Source organism: Platichthys flesus, chromosome 23, assembly GCF_949316205.1.
Source record: "Platichthys flesus chromosome 23, fPlaFle2.1, whole genome shotgun sequence".
Lineage (NCBI taxonomy): Eukaryota > Metazoa > Chordata > Actinopteri > Pleuronectiformes > Pleuronectidae > Platichthys > Platichthys flesus.
Window position 1 is genome coordinate 8,009,176 of NC_084967.1, and position 20,042 is coordinate 8,029,217.

General features: G+C 41.4%; 4 protein-coding genes across 5 annotated transcripts in view; 3 read left to right on the forward strand and 1 right to left on the reverse strand.

Moving 5' to 3' along the window:
• Positions 1–2,542: 2,542 nt before the first annotated feature.
• Positions 2,543–3,447, reverse strand: LOC133949128 (achaete-scute homolog 4). The gene is made up of 2 exons (XM_062383317.1): positions 3,311–3,447; positions 2,543–3,225 (listed from the first exon to the last, which is right to left on the reverse strand). Exon 2 carries the CDS (start codon positions 3,181–3,183, stop codon positions 2,665–2,667), a length of 519 nt encoding a protein of 172 aa, XP_062239301.1. The 5' UTR covers positions 3,184–3,225; positions 3,311–3,447; the 3' UTR covers positions 2,543–2,664.
• Positions 3,448–4,192: 745 nt separating this feature from the next.
• Positions 4,193–10,630, forward strand: prdm4 (PR domain containing 4). 2 transcript variants are annotated; one of them, XM_062383139.1, is made up of 12 exons: positions 4,193–4,245; positions 4,543–4,609; positions 4,812–4,924; positions 5,383–5,571; positions 5,758–6,513; positions 6,702–6,851; positions 7,112–7,230; positions 7,317–7,402; positions 7,634–7,761; positions 8,263–8,856; positions 9,426–9,594; positions 9,692–10,630. In XM_062383139.1, the coding sequence occupies exons 3-12, from the start codon at positions 4,813–4,815 to the stop codon at positions 10,044–10,046; spliced, it is 2,658 nt and encodes an 885-aa protein (XP_062239123.1). In that variant the 5' UTR covers positions 4,193–4,245; positions 4,543–4,609; position 4,812; the 3' UTR covers positions 10,047–10,630. The 2 variants fall into 2 exon arrangements, with proteins under 2 accessions (XP_062239123.1, XP_062239124.1); XM_062383140.1 differs by lacking the exon at positions 4,193–4,245 and adding an exon at positions 4,253–4,388.
• A 973-nt stretch (positions 10,631–11,603) lies between these two features.
• tmem209 (transmembrane protein 209) lies at positions 11,604–17,752 on the forward strand. The gene is made up of 15 exons (XM_062383082.1): positions 11,604–11,692; positions 12,004–12,164; positions 12,732–12,790; positions 13,091–13,222; positions 13,342–13,571; positions 13,657–13,861; positions 14,054–14,229; positions 14,368–14,439; positions 14,557–14,653; positions 14,964–15,089; positions 15,375–15,472; positions 16,154–16,268; positions 16,427–16,524; positions 16,783–16,856; positions 17,034–17,752. The coding sequence occupies exons 2-15, from the start codon at positions 12,025–12,027 to the stop codon at positions 17,086–17,088; spliced, it is 1,677 nt and encodes a 558-aa protein (XP_062239066.1). The 5' UTR covers positions 11,604–11,692; positions 12,004–12,024; the 3' UTR covers positions 17,089–17,752.
• A 784-nt stretch (positions 17,753–18,536) lies between these two features.
• Positions 18,537–20,042, forward strand: part of ahcyl2b (adenosylhomocysteinase like 2b) — a 37,384-nt gene continuing 35,878 nt past the window's right edge. The window contains exon 1 of the mRNA XM_062382752.1: positions 18,537–18,957. Coding sequence (XP_062238736.1) covers positions 18,622–18,957 — 336 coding nt within the window. The 5' untranslated portion in view covers positions 18,537–18,621. The remainder of the gene's footprint in view (positions 18,958–20,042) is intronic.

A 20,042-nucleotide genomic window follows, 5' to 3' on the forward strand; every position in this document is an offset into this window, starting at 1 on the left:
GCAGGGAGTCTGTACAGGAATCTGATTAGAATCAGCAACAGGGATGAAAACATCCATTATGGCAGAGAGGCTTTCATTTAAGTAGCTGCATGTTCTCTATCCTCACAGTGCCACTGAACCATCAAGCGCAGGGTACCAGCACTTGGCTAATTATTGGGTCTAATTCAAAAACGGCATCGCCCAACACCTTTTTGTTGATGGCTTGTCATGCCATCATGATCGTCAACGCCATTCTTCCGTAGCAGCAAGGTTCACTGGAGCTGCACTCTGCTGGTCTCTCACTTGTATAGCCTGCAATATAATGTTTACTATTCCGTTCGCACCCCACATCCCTAATTTGTCGTTGGGGTATTACTGAAATCAGAAAATGTGAGCTGAGCTGTTTCCGTGCAGGTCAGCGGAGGTGGGAAGCATAAACACACAAATAGGGTGGAAGTTGGGTGTCTGCATAGGTTCCTCTCGCAGGGCTGAGGGCTCCCTGATAAAGGCATTCCTTCCGCTATTAGGGAGAAATACACTTCCTGAGAAGGTGGAGATTTTACAGTAAGTAGGTGGTCTTTGAAGAGCACTCAGGTAACTGAAAACAACGATGGAAACCTTTCTCCGTGCAACCACCTCGGGGTATGAGATGTCATTTCTGCGCAATAAGAACCAGATGGACCTGTAAGAGTGTGACATAATGTTCCTGTCTGTGACTGAAATGTTTGGAACAGAATAGGAGATGTTCAAAGAAGACTTATCAGTAAATGCATAGATGATATAATCAAAAGCTGTTATTTTAGTTTAACCTGGTGTGGCTGATCAAATCCTATCAGTTTAACCTGCTATTTATATTCAATTACATTTTTTTATTTTAAATGGTTTACCTGATGGCTGTTATATCCTGGCCAATTTAGCTGCTGTATAGAATACATTTAATTTATTTATTTCAAGTTATTTTAACCTGATGGCTTTATTTTATTTATCCCATCCAATTCAGCTTCAATCATTGTTATTTGTTTTCATTTTTGTATTATTGTGGTTGGTATTGTTATTGTTATTTTTTACAGTTATAACAGCAAAGTGTTGTGTGTAGAACCAGGTCACTGTCACCCAATGCTCTTAGTCCAATCATCTCCTGAGTTGTTGTTCTCCTCGTGCATCTTAACCCACTTCTTCAGCTCACAGCCTTTGCAGACTTGATGATACAAAACCCACGTTAGCCTTCCTGCAGGTGCCTTAAGAAAGTGTGTGTCGTGATTTGGTGCTATAAAAATAAAGTTCAATTGAATTGATTAACAAAACACCATGTGTAGGTGCATTTGAACACTTGCACTACACCCATTTGAACAGTTGCACTACACTGTTACCTTTTTTTTTTTTTACTCCTGTATTATCCTCCCTATAGTATATTCATATTTATATATTTATCTTGCTTAAAGTTATTATATCATACAATACCTGTTAACAATGCACTACTTCAGATATACTACTTACTTCTCATAGTTCTTATATCATACAAAAGCTGTTAATACTGTACTATTTCCTTTATTACTGCTCATAGTTCTTATATCATACAATACCTAATAACTAATCTAATTCGAATGAGGCCAGACAATCAGTAGAGGCTTGAGTACATGCACTCTACATGTCATGATGGGACCAGTGCACCCATGCTCCATATACCCACTCACTGAGGTCGCGTCTTGCTTAGTGTGCCACACACAAACTACAAAAACTACAATGAAGCAGCTTCCTGTAATTACGCGAAGATTTGGAACAAACTCCCACTATACATTCCAAATGTCTCCTCATTTGATATCTTTTACTGTTTTAATATGTTCTGGTTTTTGCCTTATGTTGTATATGTAAAGCACTTTGAGCTGCATGTTATGCTATGAAAAGAGCTATATAACCACATTTATTATTATAAGTATTATTGTTATATTATCTGAGAGAGTAAGCGGTCCACTTAAACGTAGGATTTATTATTTTAGACAATATCACCCCTGGTCTGCACAGAGAGTGTGTCTATGTAAATTTCAGATATTAAAATCTTCCACAACCTTTGTCCTGTTCATTTGCTTCGACACAGAGTCAATAATAGCTTATTGTAATAACTTCTCCAGAAGACTTTATTACAATACACAAAATTATAATTTCCCTCAAGCAGTGGCTCAGTTTGTCAACTGAATAATTCCTTATTTATGTTGAAACAAGCCACTTTACTCGTCAAATGTTCCTGCAGAGAAGTAGAATGAGAAAGACTGTTTAAAGAATTTACATAACACCACTTTCATTGATCGTCATTATCCACGTAGTCTTGGTTTGGTAAAGACTTGGTTCACTGAAGCAGTGTATAGGTCAATAAGCAGCCAAAGCCAAAGGCCTCATTCAGGCACAAAGCACCAAATCACAAACAACTTTTCATCTCAACTGCATTCAAATGAGCTTAAACATTACATTTCCACAGATGAAGGTTTATTGTTCTTTTCTTTTAATACACAACAGAAAATATGTTCTTCTTCCTTCCTGCATACGTGTAAACAAACTATACCCACTTAAGTTTAACAGAATACTTAAATACAGTAGGCATGTTTTATTTAATTCTGACCCTTTATTTACACTTCAGTGTTGTATAATTAATACACATATTGTCATAGAAAAGTTGAGTGTGTGTGAAAACTATACAGTTTCTCCACTGTCACTGAGGCCAGCTTTGGATTCTCCATCACTGCTACACTCTGTCCTCTGCGGCCGTGGCGCCCGGCAGCGCTTGTCTCCAAATGTCTGCATCTCCTCCATCCCGGACACGTTGAAGTCCAGCAGGCTCTGCAGGTGTTTGATATAATCTATGGCCGCCCGCAGAGTCTCCACTTTACTCAGCCGCTTATCCTCAAGCTCCTGTGGCAGATGCTCCCGGAGCCGCGCGTAGCCCTCGTTTACGCAGCGCACCCGGTGCCGCTCTCGCTCGTTCCTCTTGCGGATGAACGCGGGCTCGAAGGAGTAATCGCACACGCCAAGGGCTCCATGGAAAGGGAAGTAGGACAAGCGTCTGTAGGGCAACATGTGGCCGTGCACCGGGTCCAGGTATGAAGCGTCCAGGTGCAGGGGCAGCCCGAACCGGAGCGCGTCTTTGGTGTAGTGCGCACCGCTGTCCTCCATGGAGAGGCCGTGCAGAGCCAGTGAACACTTAGGGAACATGCTCCATTCACTCCTCCTGTGATCGGACAAATAACTCAGAAACTGAAATAAATAAGAAGATAACAGTTAGGAACAAGTAAAATAGTTTAAAAGCAAACAGTTCTGCAACAAATTATCCTGCACTCACCGCGTCAGAGTCTCCACACAAACATGTGTCTCTTTGTGGAAGAGGCTCCTCTTGTATCTTTTATGATTAAAGATGTCTGGGTTTAAAAGTCCTCTGTCTCCGAGCAGGACACCGTCAGTGGCAGCTTGTTTGTGGGGTTTTCAGGGTATACACGGTAGGGAGGGTGTGACCCGGGGCGGGGATGTAACCGTGAGTCTTCCTTCCTGCTACGATCCATAATACAACAACAAATCACAAAATATGAAGACAAGGTGTCCATCCAATCAGAAACGAGCCTTGTGGCTGGTATACCTTTTCTTTAGTAGTTAAATCTTTTTGTTTTCGTGTAATTTGTGGTTATAGTTATTATTTTCTTTAAAGAGGGTAAATAAAATATAATAAGAAGTTTTATGCTGATTATCTCTACATTCTAATTAACTTGAGCGTTTTTCACCATTTGTAACCATATTCATATTTATTCTTCATGTTTCCACTAGATAAGCTGTTGACCTATAAGAGGTTTTATCCTCGCAGCCTTAATGCTTGCTGGATGGTTGTGGTATTTCATAATTTTTGTTCTTATCAGTAAATTTTGACGTATTATTTTCACATTTTATTTAAATAAAAGAAGTCATGTTTTTATTGTATTCTTTTTATTTTATTATTACAGTCCTATTATATAAATATAATATATATATGATGATATAATTTGGCCAAATTTACATATTGCATTGTTACTAATGTATATTATATTGTAATGTTATGTTATGTTATTTTGTATTGTATCGTATTGTATTGTATTGTATTGTATTGTATTGTATTGTATTGTATTGTATCATATATTATATTATATTAAATGAGACCATGATCATATGCCCCTCCACTATGTGTCGCTCCTGCGCATGCGCACTGGGGCGGTCCACTGCCATGGTCCCGGCCAGGGACGTGTTGTGCTGGTATGTTGTTGTTTTTCAGGCTTCCTGCTTCTTCACTATTTAATATTTAACAACGAACTCACACCGACGGATATAAAGAAGATGGTCGCTCTGTTCCAAACTGAAACCCTTCACTTTTACCTGTTTTAACGATGTATGGAGGCGTAAGTTAGCAAGGCCAACGTTAGCATTGTGTTAACACTGGTTGACAGTAGCTCAGCAGTCGTTTAACATATCTCGTGTGCTTGTGCACTGGTTGTGTTATAAACATGAACTGTGCCTTTGGCTGTTTTCATACCGTCTCTTTTAATTTGACAGGCGGAGTAACACACAAGCTGAATTCAGCAGAACACTGTTACTGATGGACACTAGCTGTTGAGTTCAGGTAAGCTAACGTGGCTAAATCTGCTTACGTTTGTTTCTTTATATGCTTTCATGAATACCGAATATGAACCATGTCCTCGTGATAATGTGCTGCACTAGTTACAATATATCTGAGGCAAAGACAACATTGTGTATTTGCAGTAAAAACAGACATTGGATCGTAATGTAATAATGTTGTTTACATTGTTTGGTTGTGTTTCCAGGATGAACGACATGAACCTGAGTCCTGTGGGCATGGATCAGCTCAGTGTGCCAGTGAGTGCCGGCCACCTGGTTCTGCCCACGTCCCCCACACACAACCCCATCCCCACTCAAGGTATGGAAGATGTTAACAGGAGGGTTGGCCTGAGACTTAATTTAGCCTAAACAAATAATTAAAAAAAAACGTATTCAGTCCCTCACCCATTCAGAAAAGACTGATGGTGAGACACAACACGTTCTGATTATATTGTAAACTTGCTGAAACAATTGGATCATTAATCAATGTGTCCGGATTCAACCGGCTATTTTCCTGAAATGTTTTTGAGGGGCTGTGTGTGACAACAAGACATGTAGGAGACACAGACACTGGTGGTTGTGCTGTAAACAACGGAATTTATACGCCATTTCCTGCCTCCTTTACTTAGCTTTTGTTGTGAATTTAACAACTGTTTCGTAAAGAAAATACATTTAAAAATCTGTAATATGTTTTGCTATATCTTGTATAAATCCATCATAATCCATTCTACATTGTATTCTGCCCTCACTGATCTCATGATGTTTATTTTGGTGTAGGCATGCCAGTGGCCATCCCCAGCCTGGGTCCTTCCCTGGGCTCACTCCCCTCTGCCCTGTCTCTGATGCTTCCCATGGGTCCACTGAGTGACAGAGGAGTGATGTGTGGCCTGCCGGAGAGGAACTACTCCTTGCCACCCCCTCCATACCCCCACTTGGAGAGCAGCTACTTCCGACACATATTGCCAGGTCTGTGTGTAAAATATATAAATCATTTCTATCAAATATCTAAAAGCAATGTATGATATTCTTGTAGTGTGGGTCTTTCTTGAATCTGGATTTGACCAAGATGCTGTTCGAAGGGTACACATTCGCATGTTGCCTTTTTAAGTTAGTGAAACATGAATGCACATTGCCTCTCTCTTCTCTCTGTAGGTATCCTGTCTTATCTGGCAGACCGTCCACCACCTCAATACATTCATCCCAGCAGTCTTAACATGGATGGGACCCTGTCAGTGGCCAGCAACAACCCCTCCGGTCTGGAACCTTACAGTGGCCCTGGCGGCCCACTGGAGCAGGGCCTGGTGCCCATGGATTCCAGACAGGTCAGCGGGCAGGGAGACCTCCACCAGACCGGTGCTCATGAACTGGACTCCACAGGATTGGCCATGGAGTCACGTGTCAGCAGCCCCATGTCCCCTGACAGGATGGGAAATGAGCTGGCCTCTATGGATGGAGTTGGGTTGGTGTCCGACAACCGGCTGCAACTTAGCAGAGGAAGGCAGCCTCGACCGCATGAAGGTTTAGCTGGGGTGGACTCATCTGGTGGCGTGTTGCCTCTCCATGGGCCCCCCGTGCTTGAGCTACCAGTTGTAATGGAGCCGGATCACATGGGGGGCCGAGTTGGAAACGCTGGGGGAGGAGGACTCAGGGTGCAGCTCCACTCAAATGGAGAGATGAACTCTGGAGTTGTCAGCGTTGTGCTCGCTGGCTCCATGGCCAGTCAGGGCCAGCTGGAGCCGGTGCCTCTCCATGGGCACTCTGGGATGGGGCTGGATTCGGTGAACGTGTCCCCCATCACTGCAGACGTGTCACTTGGGCCAGAAAACAACCTGGTGTTGGTGAACTCCACGTTGCAGCTCGAAGATTCTACCTCCAACAAGGAGAACATGGTCACTGCCTACACCATCTGTGAGTTTGGAATTTTATTCCGGAAGGAACGGAAAGAAATCATATTTGGTTATACAGCTTCAGAAAAAACGTACACTAAATTGAAAGTTGAAAAAATCTGTCATAGAATTAAAGTGAAATGAAGATTGTGTACAAAAGCAAGATCTTGTTCCTCTATTCATTTTTTGTGCTGGTTTGTCGTCTCGCAGGGTGCACACTGTGCGAGCGCTCATACACCTCAGACTGCCCAGAGCACGGCCCCGTCACCTTCATCTCTGACGCACCCATCCAAAGCCGGGCTCGCCTCTCGCTACCACGTCCACTGTGCCTTCGCATCTCGGTGGCTGATGAACCACTTGGTAAAAGAACACACCCATTTCAACAGTGTGCCTGTTAGAGTAGGAAAGACCTGGGTCATTATTCTGTGGACTGATATCAGATCTATAGAGTAAGGACAGAATGTGACCCCCATTTCATTAATGCATCATTTGTGTAACTGAGTAAAGTTTTATGGACACAAACATGATTCTTTTAACAAAGCAAAGGCACAAAAAAGGGTTGTGATAAATACACAAAGTTAAGTAGACCATCATGGAAATTGATGATGTGCCCACTGTAGGAGTTTTTGCACGAGACGTCATTCCTCCAAGGACTTGCTTTGGACCAATGGTTGGCCAGCATTGTAGCAACGTGGATCTGTCTGATTGGCCAGAAAAGGACACACCACAGATATGGAAGGTTGGTCCAAGTGGCTTTTTGTTTTTAGCAAGAGATTTTCATAGTTCTAAGGAGTTAAAGATGATGAGCCATTTTGTCTACCGCAGATGTATCACAACAATGTGCTTGAGTTCTACATCGTGACAACAGATGAGAACGAATGCAACTGGATGATGTTTGTCCGCAAAGCAAGGTAAGAGCCAGAGTAGCAGCCGGGCTTGTATAAAATGTAAATGGTTTTACTCTAGAATCATGTACAATGCAACTGTATGGTGGGAGAGAAACCTGTGTACAGCAAAAGACCATGTATGATACATAGGTGCAGTTCAATTCCCTACCAATATGATCAGCGTTCAGATTGTTGTTGTTTTATTTAAATTAATCCAAGAAGTTAATTAAGTGTTCTTTATTTGTTTGTATTTAGGGCTCGTGAGGAGCAGAACCTGGTGGCGTACCCTGCCAATGGTAAACTGTTCTTCTGTACAACCACAGAGATCCACCCGGACCAACAGCTGCTCTTCTACTACAGCAGAGACTACTGCAGGATGATGGGTGAGATGATAGATGAGTAGAAATCGAAATTTCAACCCTTTAAGACCTGAAGCGCAGAATAAAAACGCAAAGTGTTATTTCTCTTCCTTAAAGGTTCAGTGTGTAGAACTTAGTGGCATATAGTGGTGAAGTTAGATATTGCAGCTGAATACCCCTCACCTCACCCTCAACTTCTAAACATGAGAGAGAACCTGTGGTAGCCTTCAGTTCTTAAAAACTCCAAAGGTGTTTAGTTTGTCCAGTGTGAGCTACAGTTAAAACATGGCGGCTTCCATAGAGCGGACCCACTCCCGATGTAAATATAAGGTATTTAAATGTAAGGGCTCATTCTAGGGGAAAAGAAAACAACAATTCGTACAATTTAGATGAAACACACCAGTGAAAACAAATGCTCAATTATATATTATAATCAATTACAAGCATTACTGACCCTTTTGTTTTTGCTAACAGCTCTTTCTGCATTTTACAGTGATTCAGCTGCTTACCATTATGTCTCTTCAGGTGTTCCACAGGTGCCTGAGGGTCAGATCTGCCAATGTGGCAAAGAGTGTTCCTCCTTCTCAGAGCTCAAGTCTCATCTCAACAGCCATAACAGCAACCACAGCCATAATCCACCTCCACACAGCCACAGCCCGTCACAACCGGACCACTCTCAGCAGCAGCAGCAGCAGCAGCAGCAGCAGCAGCAGCAGCAGCAGCAGCAGCAGCAGCAGCAGCAGCAGCAAGAGCAACAACCTCAGCAACAGCAACACACTCACCAGGAAGAGAAGCTGACCAGCGGGACCTCAAGCTCCTCCTCGTCACCGTGGCCCTGCCATGCTCAAGCTGGAGCACAAACAAACAGTGACAACAACAGCAGCAGCCGGGGCAGCGCTAATAGAAACTCTAATAATATTAAATCCAGAGCTAGAAGGCAGGGTCACGTGCGGGAGAGGAAATTCAAGTGCAGCATGTGCTCCCGGGCTTTCATCACATCCACCAAGCTGAACGTGCACTTCATGGGACACGTGGGGATGAAACCCCACAAGTGTGAATACTGCAGCAAGGCCTTCAGCGATCCCAGCAACCTCCGGATGCACCTCAGGATTCACACAGGTACGGAGAGGAACAATGGAAGTGTAAACCGTCGGACATACTATATTTGAGCCGCCATATGAGCCCCATGGTTCTTCCTACTCTAATACAACAGTTTTTTTTCCAAACCCTTGTCTGATAATGTGCAACAGGTGTTAAGCCTCACAAAAGAATAGAACATTTAAGGAAAATCTCAGCACACTTGAAACATTTTAAAACATCATCGTCCTAAAGGTTCTTAAAGGAACAGTCTAACACTTCAGACAAGAAGAACAAAACAAATGTCACATCAGTCCAATGTAGAGTGCTGCTTGGGCCACACATGCCTGACAGGAATTCTGTTTTCTGTCTGAAACTGGCCCGAGCTTGATGTTTTTGCCAATTCCAGGCTTGTGCAATGTTAAAAAAATTAAGTAGATCACTCAACCAACTCAACTGTATCCAACCCAAGCCCAAATATTATTTCAAAGTTTTTGTCTGAGGTCATGACGGCTCCTGGCGGTCTAAAGTCAGGTATCCACACTCTTGTCCAGTAAATAGTTTCATTTGAAACATGTTTTAAACTCTGCACCTCCTTTTCCGACTCACAGGTCAGAAGAACTACAGGTGCACAGTTTGTGAGAAGTCGTTCACGCAGAAATCCCACGTGGCGTCACACATGCTCATCCACACCGGAGCTGAGAAGCTCAAGTGTGACCTCTGTGAGCGGACCTTCTTCAGGAAGCAGGATCTGAGACAGCACATGGTCTCCCACTCGCAGTATGTAACTTATTAATTGTTCTCTGCACAAAGCTCTGAATTGTAGTACTGAACATTTTTTCACTGATAACTGATGCTTCATTGTTTTCTTCCACAGTGAGCGGCGGATTCAGTGCCCGAAGTGCAACAAACACTTCATCAAGACCAACCACCTGAAGAAGCACATGAACTCTCACGAAGGCCGCAGAGACTTTGTGTGCGAGAAATGCCACAAGGCTTTCCTCACCAAATACCACCTCACCCGTCACCTCAAGATATGCAAGGGGCCCAAGACGGAGCGAGCGTCCCGCAAGGAGCAGGAGGTTGATGAGGAAGAGGAGGAGGAGGAGGAGGAAGATGATGACAGCAGAGGAGGGAGGGGAGAGAGACTGAGTGACTCGGCCAATAATGAAGACTGTGGTTTGGACGCAGGAGGATATAACTCAGAAAAATCCCTATCGCCCCCTCATTGACCACACTGTGCCTCTTGACATGTCTTGTTTATTTGTTTACTACAAAACTGATCTTTACCTCTTTCCCTTTTGCCAAATATCTGTTACTACAAACCTTTTTTTATAACATTAACACAATCAGTTGACTTTAATTTCCACATTAAGAAAACAGATATTTGTTTCTTCTAAAACACTCTTCGTATCATAACTATTTGTATTTCTATGACTCTTTTTTCACTTAACTGAATCTGTGCAATATTATTGGTTGATGGGATTCATATAAGCTGTCATTCGCTGTTAATCAGATTTTCCTGGTTCGATATATTTTCATTTGTAATTGCAAATTAACGTCAGCAAAAATATCTGATGCCATAAATTTACATAGGAGACCTGATCATGTGTAATTTGCTCAATTGCCTTTTATTCTTTATTTATTGAAAGCATTTTTTTTATTAATATTATTTAAACTGTGAATGGATTTGAAAACAGATGCCTGGGCATTATTGTTAAAAGACTTCACTGTGTGAATGTTGACTAAATGTTGAAATAATGTTGTAGCTCCATCCTATCTTTGCATTATGTAAAATAAATGAACTTGTATAGCTGTTTTATGTTTTTTAATATTCATATGATAGAGTTTAAAACATACATTTGAACCTTTTTGTGACCACATTGTTTTTTATCATGTAAGCTTTCAGGTGTGGTCATAGTTAAACCAATCGTCTTCATATTCAACACACGGTCACACATGTCTCAAAGCACATGGGTAATTATACACTTTGGAGATAGCGCCCCTAGTGGCCATGTATATATCTGACCACTCCGCCTGCCTCCTGTAAATCACAGTCTATTTTTATGAATAACATTAAAAATATCTGAGTTGTACCCAATTTTAGCTCCTTTAGATATATATTACTAAATTTGGTTGTGAGTCCTTCAAGGTGAAATTAAATAAATTATCTGAGAGTAAAATGATTAATGTAGTTGAACAGGGTTTCAAGCTAAAAGCCTAAGGAACAAGTTTATTTATAATGCATTACATTTAATAACAAAAAGTAATGTGCTTTTATAAAACTTATATTTCATTAATTTGTATTTCTCCAGATGTATTAACTATCAGTATCTATGTGATAAAAATATAATAATTGCTAAAAACTGTGGGTAGATTAAGTTTTTGCTTTTTAAAATTGTAAGAGAATTGGCACTACACCTAGCACCTCAGGCTAAGGGAAGTAGATACTTATGTTTTCTCAATTCTTTCCGAGGGAGAGAATAAAACAGTACACAACAGATAACAACCACAAAAAAAAACTTTGATACATAACACAAAGATATTCAAATTAATATGTATATAATTGGTTTTGATAACCTTTTTGTTAATAGGTTTATGTATCAGATTTATGTATTTGTTTAAAATCAGATGACACGAATAAGTTGTTAGTACTAAATTAGAATTTATGGATACAAAACCTCTTCATGATAAAAAATATTTATCTTATTATTATTTCATGTAAACTACAGATTTTAGTGTACCCAGTCCAGCAGGGGGCGGTAATGCACTTGTATGCTGGTTTGTCAGCCGCCATTAGACCAAGAAGAAGAAAATCCTGCACCTTCCGGTTAAGTACAAATTATGCAGCGCTTCAGTTGTTATTCACTTCAGCGTGGTAAGAAATATTTAAATGAAAATTTTGCCCATTTGTTCTTTACTTGTGTCCTTTTAATAAACACTGTATTGAATGATGTAACATATAAAAGTAAATCTAAACCCGCCCAAGCGCTCTCCGCAAATTCTGTGTTTATTTGTTAGCTTGCTAATTTTAGCCCAATGTTAGCTGGGCTCTCAGTCCAGTTGTCGTCAGGCCACACAGTCACTCCTCACATCGGGTTGAAGAGCAGCAGCTAATCAGGCCGCGTGTAAGTGACTTAATTCAGTGGGTTGTCTCGTCTCACGGTGTTCGTCTCCTCCGTGTCTCAGCCTGAGCAGAGAGGTGGCGCCATGTTGAGCCCACAGAAGGAGGGGATGCCCAGTATGATCGACAGCGCGCTGAGGATGAGGAGAGAGGAGCAGGCTCGACAGGTGGTCCTCGCCTGGGCTGTGCTCAACGTGTCTCTGGCCGGGATGATTTACACTGAGATGTGAGTCCTGCATTCCTCCTGAAACACTCAACACATTCAACCACAGCACTGCAGATCCATGTAGCAGCTTGTATATTGTACATGGACAAGTGTTGGCTGGTGGTTGAAGGAAACACCTCTTTTTACTTTGGGGAAAGAAACTATACACAGGATTACAGATAAACAAGCAACACTTTAGATAATCTTGGCCCTTTTGTCAATGAATTTACAATATTTATCTCATATTGGATGAGTCCGTGTAAAGTTTATTGAAGCAGAATCTTGAATATATAGATGGATAGAGATAAAGAGAGCATTATGAATGTTGAACATTTAATTATGTATTTCACACGTTTATTTAAGGTAATTATAATTACAAGTACAATAGTACAATATGTACATAAGGTAATTTAATTTAATATGTTTGTATAAATTGTTGAAGGGATAACAAATGTAAGTTTGTTTACATTCATTAAAGTCCTTTGTTGCAAACTAATATAAGTTATTGTTTATAATGTAGCACTGATGTAACTCTCCCTCCATCTCTTCTCGTTCTGATGATGGATGTGTGTCTTTCTTTTCTCTCAGGTCGGGGAAATTGCTAAGCCGATACTTTAACGTCACCTACTGGCCCATTTGGTACATTGGTGAGGTCCCACAGCACTTTAATTTATTATAAGGATGTTTGCTGTTTGGAAAAAGTAATAGAATATCTCAGTATATGTTATAATAGCAAAAAAAATATGATTAACTAAAATTGTACTTTCTTATATCATCAGACTTTGAATCTTAAACAGTAGAGTAGGTCTACTATCACTATCACATCCCAGGGTTTTTAAATCAGACACTGAAATTTAACATGACACTTTAAGTCACCTTACTATTTATACTTTGTCACAGGAGACCCTCAATGATATATGTCTCATTTTTTCTCTTTTCCTTCACAGAACTGGTGCTTGCCTCCCTCTTTAGCCTCAATGCTCTTTTCGATTTCTGGAAATATTTCAAATACACCATGGCTCCATCCACCATTGCTGTGTCCCCCCATCAGCATCGTCTCCTGGGCCTGAGGAACACAAGTCAGGCTCTGTTCTTTTACCAACAGACCTTTAATACTTCAGTCCTTTTGCTTAATTGTGAATCCATGCATGTACATGGACTCATTAAGTACCATCAATGTTGTCTGGCTGTCTTGCAGGTATTCAGGCCTCTCCGCCACAGAAGCCAGAAAAAAAGGAGACCCCGGCTCCAGACCAGTCATGTCCCTTGCAGGGTCAGAGTGTTCTGAGTTTCAGCCCCTCCAGACCAGCCACCACCAGCCCCAAGTTCTCCCCCAGTTGTGTATCTGGGTACAGCCCTCCCCTCGGCAGTCCATCCACCCCAAACAGCGCAGGGGGACCCTTTTCCCCCTCTGTGGCCTTTGGAAAGGTACGTTCATCACAGCACTAATATAGAGTGTAGGATAATCTCAAGTACGTTTCGATAACTCCATATTCTGTTATTTCTGCTTCAGGTGTTGAACTACAGCCCCTCCCCTGGTTCCTCTCCCTACCCCAGCAGCATTGGTCCAGCAGAGGGCTCCAGCCTGAGGGCTCGATACCGCACTTCACCCTCAGTGTTTAACTCCCCAGGAAGCAAGGAGGACTACATGGAGGATTTGAAAAGTCTGGAGAGGTTCCTCCGCACAGAAGAAGAGAAGGGTCACCGCAGCCAACTAGGTAGAGCTTTGTAGGAACCTCACTGCAATAACTAATTGTTTATTGTAGCTAGAGTCAATGGTATATCTGAGTCTGACCAAGGAATTGCTTTTAAATATGATTTAGTAATAACAATTATTTTCTCAAAATGCGGATGTATATCGTATGAAATTAAACCTTTCAACTAACGTGTTTAACTGATGACCTGTGTAGGAAGTCCAGAGTCTGTGTCTCCAAACCACAGTCCAACATTTTGGAACTACAACCGCTCTGTGGGGGATTATGCTCAGAGTCTGAGGAAATTCCTGTACCAGCCAGCCTGCCGCTCTCTGGCCCCGTCCGCCCACAAGGATGAGACAGACCTGGGTTCCAAACAGGCTGCAGAGGAGGTCTGTACTTTATTATCGTATGGGAACCTGTGTGATATCTTAATAACAAAAATGTTCTTTGGTGTCTAAGTCGGTTGAGGACAGAGTAGTATATATATTTAGCATGAATTTACGTCTTTCTCCCTTCCTGTCACGCAGGTGTGGGCCAGAATCACAACCAGTCGCCCGGTAGTGGACCGCATCGACAGCTGGACAGCCAAGCTTAGGAATGTGAGTTTCACACACATATACAGGATACATGTTGAAGAAGTTTAATTTCTGGTCTCCATCATAACACACAGAAATACTGCATAATGTGTGTGTTAAGAAGTATTTTTTTGTTTGCAGTGGATAAGTGACACAATCTTGGTCCCTCTGGTGAAGGAAATAGACTCTGTGAACAGCCAGCTCAGGAGGATGGGCTGCCCTGAGCTCCAGATAGGAGGTAAAACATCTGCAGAGAACAGATCGTGGCAAATATATGAATGATAAACTGCTGTTTCCTTCATTCAGGAACTGTGGTTTATACGGGACCAAAGAAGGAAAATCAGTGTGAAACCATGTAGTAACTCAGAAATCTGATTGGTCAACGTGACAAATTATTATACAATTGATTTTCTTCTAATGAGACAGAGCGCATGGATATCTAAATGAACATGCAACGTTTTTTTAGAAAACTATTACACACTTTACTCTACTTGAGACAATCTTATTTATTTTGGAGTCTCACTAGTTCTGCTCCCTTCCACCACCAGAGGCCAGTATAAGCAGCCTGAAACAGGCAGCGGTGATGAAAGCCTCATCCATACCCACCATGAACTCTATTATCCAGTACCTGGACATCACACCCAACCAGGAATATCTTGTGGAACAGATAAAAGGTACGTTCAACTATAAAGGTCTCTGATGTGTGTTGATGTGCCTAAAGTCCCTTTGACCAATATGTTGTGTGCAATTGTGTATATGTGTGTTACATTTAATATTCTAATGTACAGTGAAATCGACAAGTACTTAGATCATTTGCTTTTTGTTATTCAGGCTCAGATGTAATTGAACATTTGGAGACTACATGTTTTATGTGCAGGTTTATGTTTGTTTCTGTGTTAGTTCATGAATTAAAGAGATTGATGTGTGTGGCTGTATGTAAATTTGTTCTGCCCTATTAGAGCTGGCTCACAGCGGCTGCATGAGCTCCTTCCGTTGGAACCGGGGTGGAGATCTGAAGAACAGGAAGTGGGACACAGACCTCCCCACTGACTGTGCTGTGAGAACACGCACACAAAGATACTAACATTTACAGATCTAGTAAATTTTATCCCTTCACAGGATCAGCTAAGGTTTATTTTCACGTAATCTACTTGAAATTTTCTTTACAAATTAATTTTTTGACCTCTAAAATGTTAATATTATTCAAATTGAAAGGGTCCAGAGACCAAGGTGATTTCTTTAGATGCCTTGTTTTGTCTGACCTCGTGTGAAAGCTCCAACTTACTCAGTTTACTATCATAAGATCCTAAGAAAACCCCCCAAAAAACTACATCTAATTACTGAAACTAGCAATTTCCTTTAAACATTTTTTATTTAATTTTCAGAAATATAAAATTGAATCATTTACTTATAGCTATTCATTTCACTTGCAACTTTGAAAAAATCGAAACAGTCTTATTTTTTATACCTTTCACAGAATAATAATAAAATAAGACCCAAAAAAAAATATGATAAAGAAAACATGCTCTGCAGTTTGGGATTAGACAACAAAACATACAAATGGCCATTACACTTTGAAAGTCGCTGTGCCCTTCATTGGGTCTGTTGACTGTGGGGGCTCTGCTCCAGTTGTTACATTTACAGTCTTGGTGACTCCCTTGTAAAGTACCTTACACTGATCAATACATGCTTAAAGTTTAGCTCCTATAGTCAGGTCACTGTGTTTGTCTGTTCTCAGATCCTCATGCACATGTTCTGCACATACTTGGACTCCAGACTACCCCCTCATCCAAAGTATCCAGACGGGAAGACGTTCACCTCACAGCACTTCAGCCACACCCCAGACAAACCTGGTAAATGCACAAAACACACATGAAGGAAGAACAATCAAAGACTTGGGATTTCCTGTGTATGCTTGTTATCTTTGATAAATCTACTTTATTTTCATTATGTTATACTTCACATACTCGCAGAATTTCAGTTTTTGTGCCCTTTTTATACCTCTTTGTAGATGTAACCAAAGAGAACCTCTTCTGCATCCACCAAAGCAGCACCACTCCTCCTCACTACCAGTTCATCTACCAGGGACACATCTACAGTCTACCCAAAGTGAGAGACAAACACTCAAGTGTGATTTTATTACGTTTGGCTTAAGAACAAACTGAACTGAAACCCACACTGAAACAATTTGTGTTTACTGTCTAGATTGTTTTCCTCTTCATTACAAGACAATTTATCAAATATATGCACTGTGTAACTGCTGTAAATCTTAGAACAGACATGTCATTCATAAACAGTTCAGGGTGTGTTGCCCTGCTAAAACACTTTGACTGCGGCAATCTGAACCCACCTTGATTTCTATCATAGGGCCGGAACAACCTGTTCCATACGATCCTCATGTTTCTCTACGTCATCAAGGCCAAGGAGTCGGGGATGCTGGGGTGAGTAATTCTACTGCAGAAATCCTATAAATACCCAGCTTGCCAAAAAGTAGGGAATTATTAAATATTGATTTGGTTCCACCAAAAGGTCAGATTGCTTTTTGTTTGAAAGTATTGGTTTGACTTTGCTTGGCTTCTGAAGGATGGATAATTAAACTACCTTTCATATTTTTTCAGGAGAGTTAATCTTGGCCTCTCTGGTGTGAACATCCTGTGGATATTTGAAGACTGATGCATTGTAATTTACAAGCTGCCTACACTGGTTGGAGTATCCACCTTAGCAGAAGGACTGCTCTTTACGGGACACATGGGGGTGGAAAAAGCGCTTCTCTCTGACAAGAAATTCATATTTTTGGACAGTTTCACAATTTATATCTACACATTGGCAGCATGGGGTATTTTCATTGATGCAATGCTGTAACACCACAGTGTGCTTATGATACAATCCATAGTTGCATTTTTAACATTGTTTGGTTTTCTGATTTTTTTTTTTTTTGAGAATGCACCAGCATTGTAGCCTTGTAAAAAATATACCTTATAACAGGTGGATTGCAAAGGGTTAAGGCTTGAATGTAAATACAGTTTTGCAGCTTTTTCTTGTTTGTTTATTGTCTAAATTGTTGTTGAACGAATGACATACTCCCGACATGTGCTTGAATTTACTTTAAAAAAATTGACCTGTGCAAAATGCGTCAATGCTCCAATAATGTAATTATTGGAGTTTTGCTTGGTCACAAATTTTTGTCTGTGCACATTATCATGTTCAGTGTTCATTTTAATTGTGACAGAGAACAGATGAAAAGCCTCTGGATACATGTCTTCTACAAAGGAGCTTTGGGTGTAATTTATCCTGACCTCTCATCACCATTCATTAAATTTAATACTTTTTCATCTTTGCTTGGTTTCAATGATGCTATTTTACAACTGTCCCCTGAGACATGAAAATAAAATTTAGATATATAAAAAGAACTTGGATTTAGGTTTTTTTTACCAGCGTTCTGCAGTTTTTCTGACCATCATGGGCATCCACTTGGTGTCAGTGTAATACCTTTTTACTTTTTTACATAATATGACCTTACTCCTGTCCCCATTTTCTCTAATGTCACTGCACATCCCCTGCATTGTACTTTTATGATGCTGTGTGTTGTGCAGGTAGATCCAGTGACGTAAAGGTTCTGATAATAAAATGATTCTGGGTCAACGTTGGTTGAGTGTGAGTTTCATTGGGAATTGGTAGAGTAACAGGATGCCCTTCAAAAAAGTGCATTATTAGAAGTGATATTAGTACTTTAAGAACCTAAATATGTGAAATTGAGAGTTGAGGATATATAAATGAAATGATGTTTAAAGGGAGATGTAGAAAGAGATGTGATTGCTCTGTGAGCAGACCGCATTATCTGGCATGGGCCGTGTTTGTTTTGTAGTTTAACGTTGCCATTTTTATTATGAACTTCTCTTCCCATGATGCATTCCGGAGCGCAGCTTTACCTGCATGACAATGTAGTTAAAAGATCAGATAAAACAGCTTATCCGCTGGTTGGGAACACGTGTCAGTTGTGTTGTTTACAACTCACACTGAAAAACACTTTTTAAAATGTCAGTCGTGTTTACATAATTTGTATTTAAGGTGGCATACAGGTGGGAGGGTTTGAGATACTAATAGGAACTACGGGGACCACAATGCACCTCGCCCGCAGTCGCTCTGCTACGTTCACATCCGCTTGACTCGCCACTGTTGGAAAAAGGACTTTGTGGAAGTGCAGCGATGTCAGTCCAGGTTGTGGCAGTGAAAATGGCAGAGGTCGAACTCAAAGACGTCCCCAGCGGCAAGGGGCTGCCGGCCGAGTCTCCTGTGACACCCACGTCGGAGGGCAAGAGCCTCGGCCGGGGCGACCTCCACGAGGCCGGCTCCTCCGCCGCCGCGTCCCCGACAGCAGAGCCCTCCGTGAAAGCCGGGGACAGCAGCCCGGGCTTGCTCACTCCGAACCCCGCGAAGATGCCGCAGGCATCGGCTATGAAGCGCACGGACCCGCAGCAGAACGGCGGGGAGGCTTTTGTCAACCGTGACGGGACCGTCGCCGAGGCTCCGCGGATGAAGAAGGTGAGAAACGGGACATGTTTTTCCTCCATACGCACCGACATCCTCGCTGTTGCCGCAGAGAAAGCTCCGCGGAGGAGCTGGCATTGTGCGACGGTGCTAGCAGGCTAGCTGGCCCCCAAAGCTGATTCAGCTGCGGCAGTTTACGCTTTAAATGATGGTGTCTGGTGCTAATAACACTGCGGAGAGGCTAATGAGGGGCTGAACGTGTTTTGAAACAGATCTGCTCTCTTTATTTAGGCTGACATCGCCAAAACTTCAGGGCATGGACGTTAACCGGAGTGTCCAACTGTTGTCAGTTGTCACAAGTTTAGTTGAAAATAGAAGGAGAAGGTTTTGAGCTAAATGGATGTTTGATTTAACAATAATCCTGCACCTTCCACATCATACTGAACACGATACTGTCAGATTAATAACAGCCACACGTTTGATTAAAAACTTAATTCACTGTTGGTTCATTAATTTCGATTTTGATCAACTGTTTAAAAAAAAGAAATGGACTTCCACTCATGGTTCACGTGGTGCTCTGTCTCATCATGATAGCACATGATAAACTGTATGTATGCTTGTTTTCAACATGAGCGTAGTTAGATATCTAATTGTAGGTTGATACATGATCAACATATACTTAACTCTAGTTAATCCGTTACAAACATTACTGTTGCTGGTCTGTGTGCTTTGCCTTGTTGCATCTGTTATGAGGGTTTTTATTATCTGTGGGTCTTGTTCAATGATAATATGAGGATATTCTTATTTCACCGTCTAAAATACTTTCCAAAGATAGGCCTGATTTATCTAATTTGTACAAAACTTAAGTCAATAATTTGTAAACCCAGGGAACGCCCATCACCTAGTGCTCTCCTATGATTAAACCTATAGAGCCCCTCATCTGATACAGCCAGTGATAGCAACTCTTTCCCTTGTGTCTACACTCAGAAATCACACTTGGCAAGCAGGGATCTCAGAACTGCCCTGCAGTGTTTGCACCTTGAATGCATCTTATCTGGATTAGAACAGTAGTGGATGTTAGGGGCAATGTTCAAGGAAAAAGCTGTTGTTGTATTTCGATAAGGGATCCTTTGAAGAGG

Excerpts from the sequence above, each read along its gene's own strand:
- LOC133949128 (XM_062383317.1), bottom strand. The coding sequence starts at position 3,183 with ATGTTCCCTAAGTGTTCACTGGCTCTGCACGGCCTCTCCATGGAGGAC.
- prdm4 (XM_062383139.1), top strand. The coding sequence starts at position 4,813 with ATGAACGACATGAACCTGAGTCCTGTGGGCATGGATCAGCTCAGTGTG. Across the intron at positions 5,572-5,757 it reads CTTCCGACACATATTGCCAG|GTATCCTGTCTTATCTGGCA; the intron begins GTCTGTGTGTAA and ends TTCTCTCTGTAG. Across the intron at positions 7,231-7,316 it reads ACACACCACAGATATGGAAG|ATGTATCACAACAATGTGCT; the intron begins GTTGGTCCAAGT and ends TGTCTACCGCAG.
- tmem209 (XM_062383082.1), top strand. The coding sequence starts at position 12,025 with ATGTTGAGCCCACAGAAGGAGGGGATGCCCAGTATGATCGACAGCGCG. Across the intron at positions 13,572-13,656 it reads CCTCTGTGGCCTTTGGAAAG|GTGTTGAACTACAGCCCCTC; the intron begins GTACGTTCATCA and ends TTTCTGCTTCAG. Across the intron at positions 14,230-14,367 it reads CCAAACAGGCTGCAGAGGAG|GTGTGGGCCAGAATCACAAC; the intron begins GTCTGTACTTTA and ends CCTGTCACGCAG.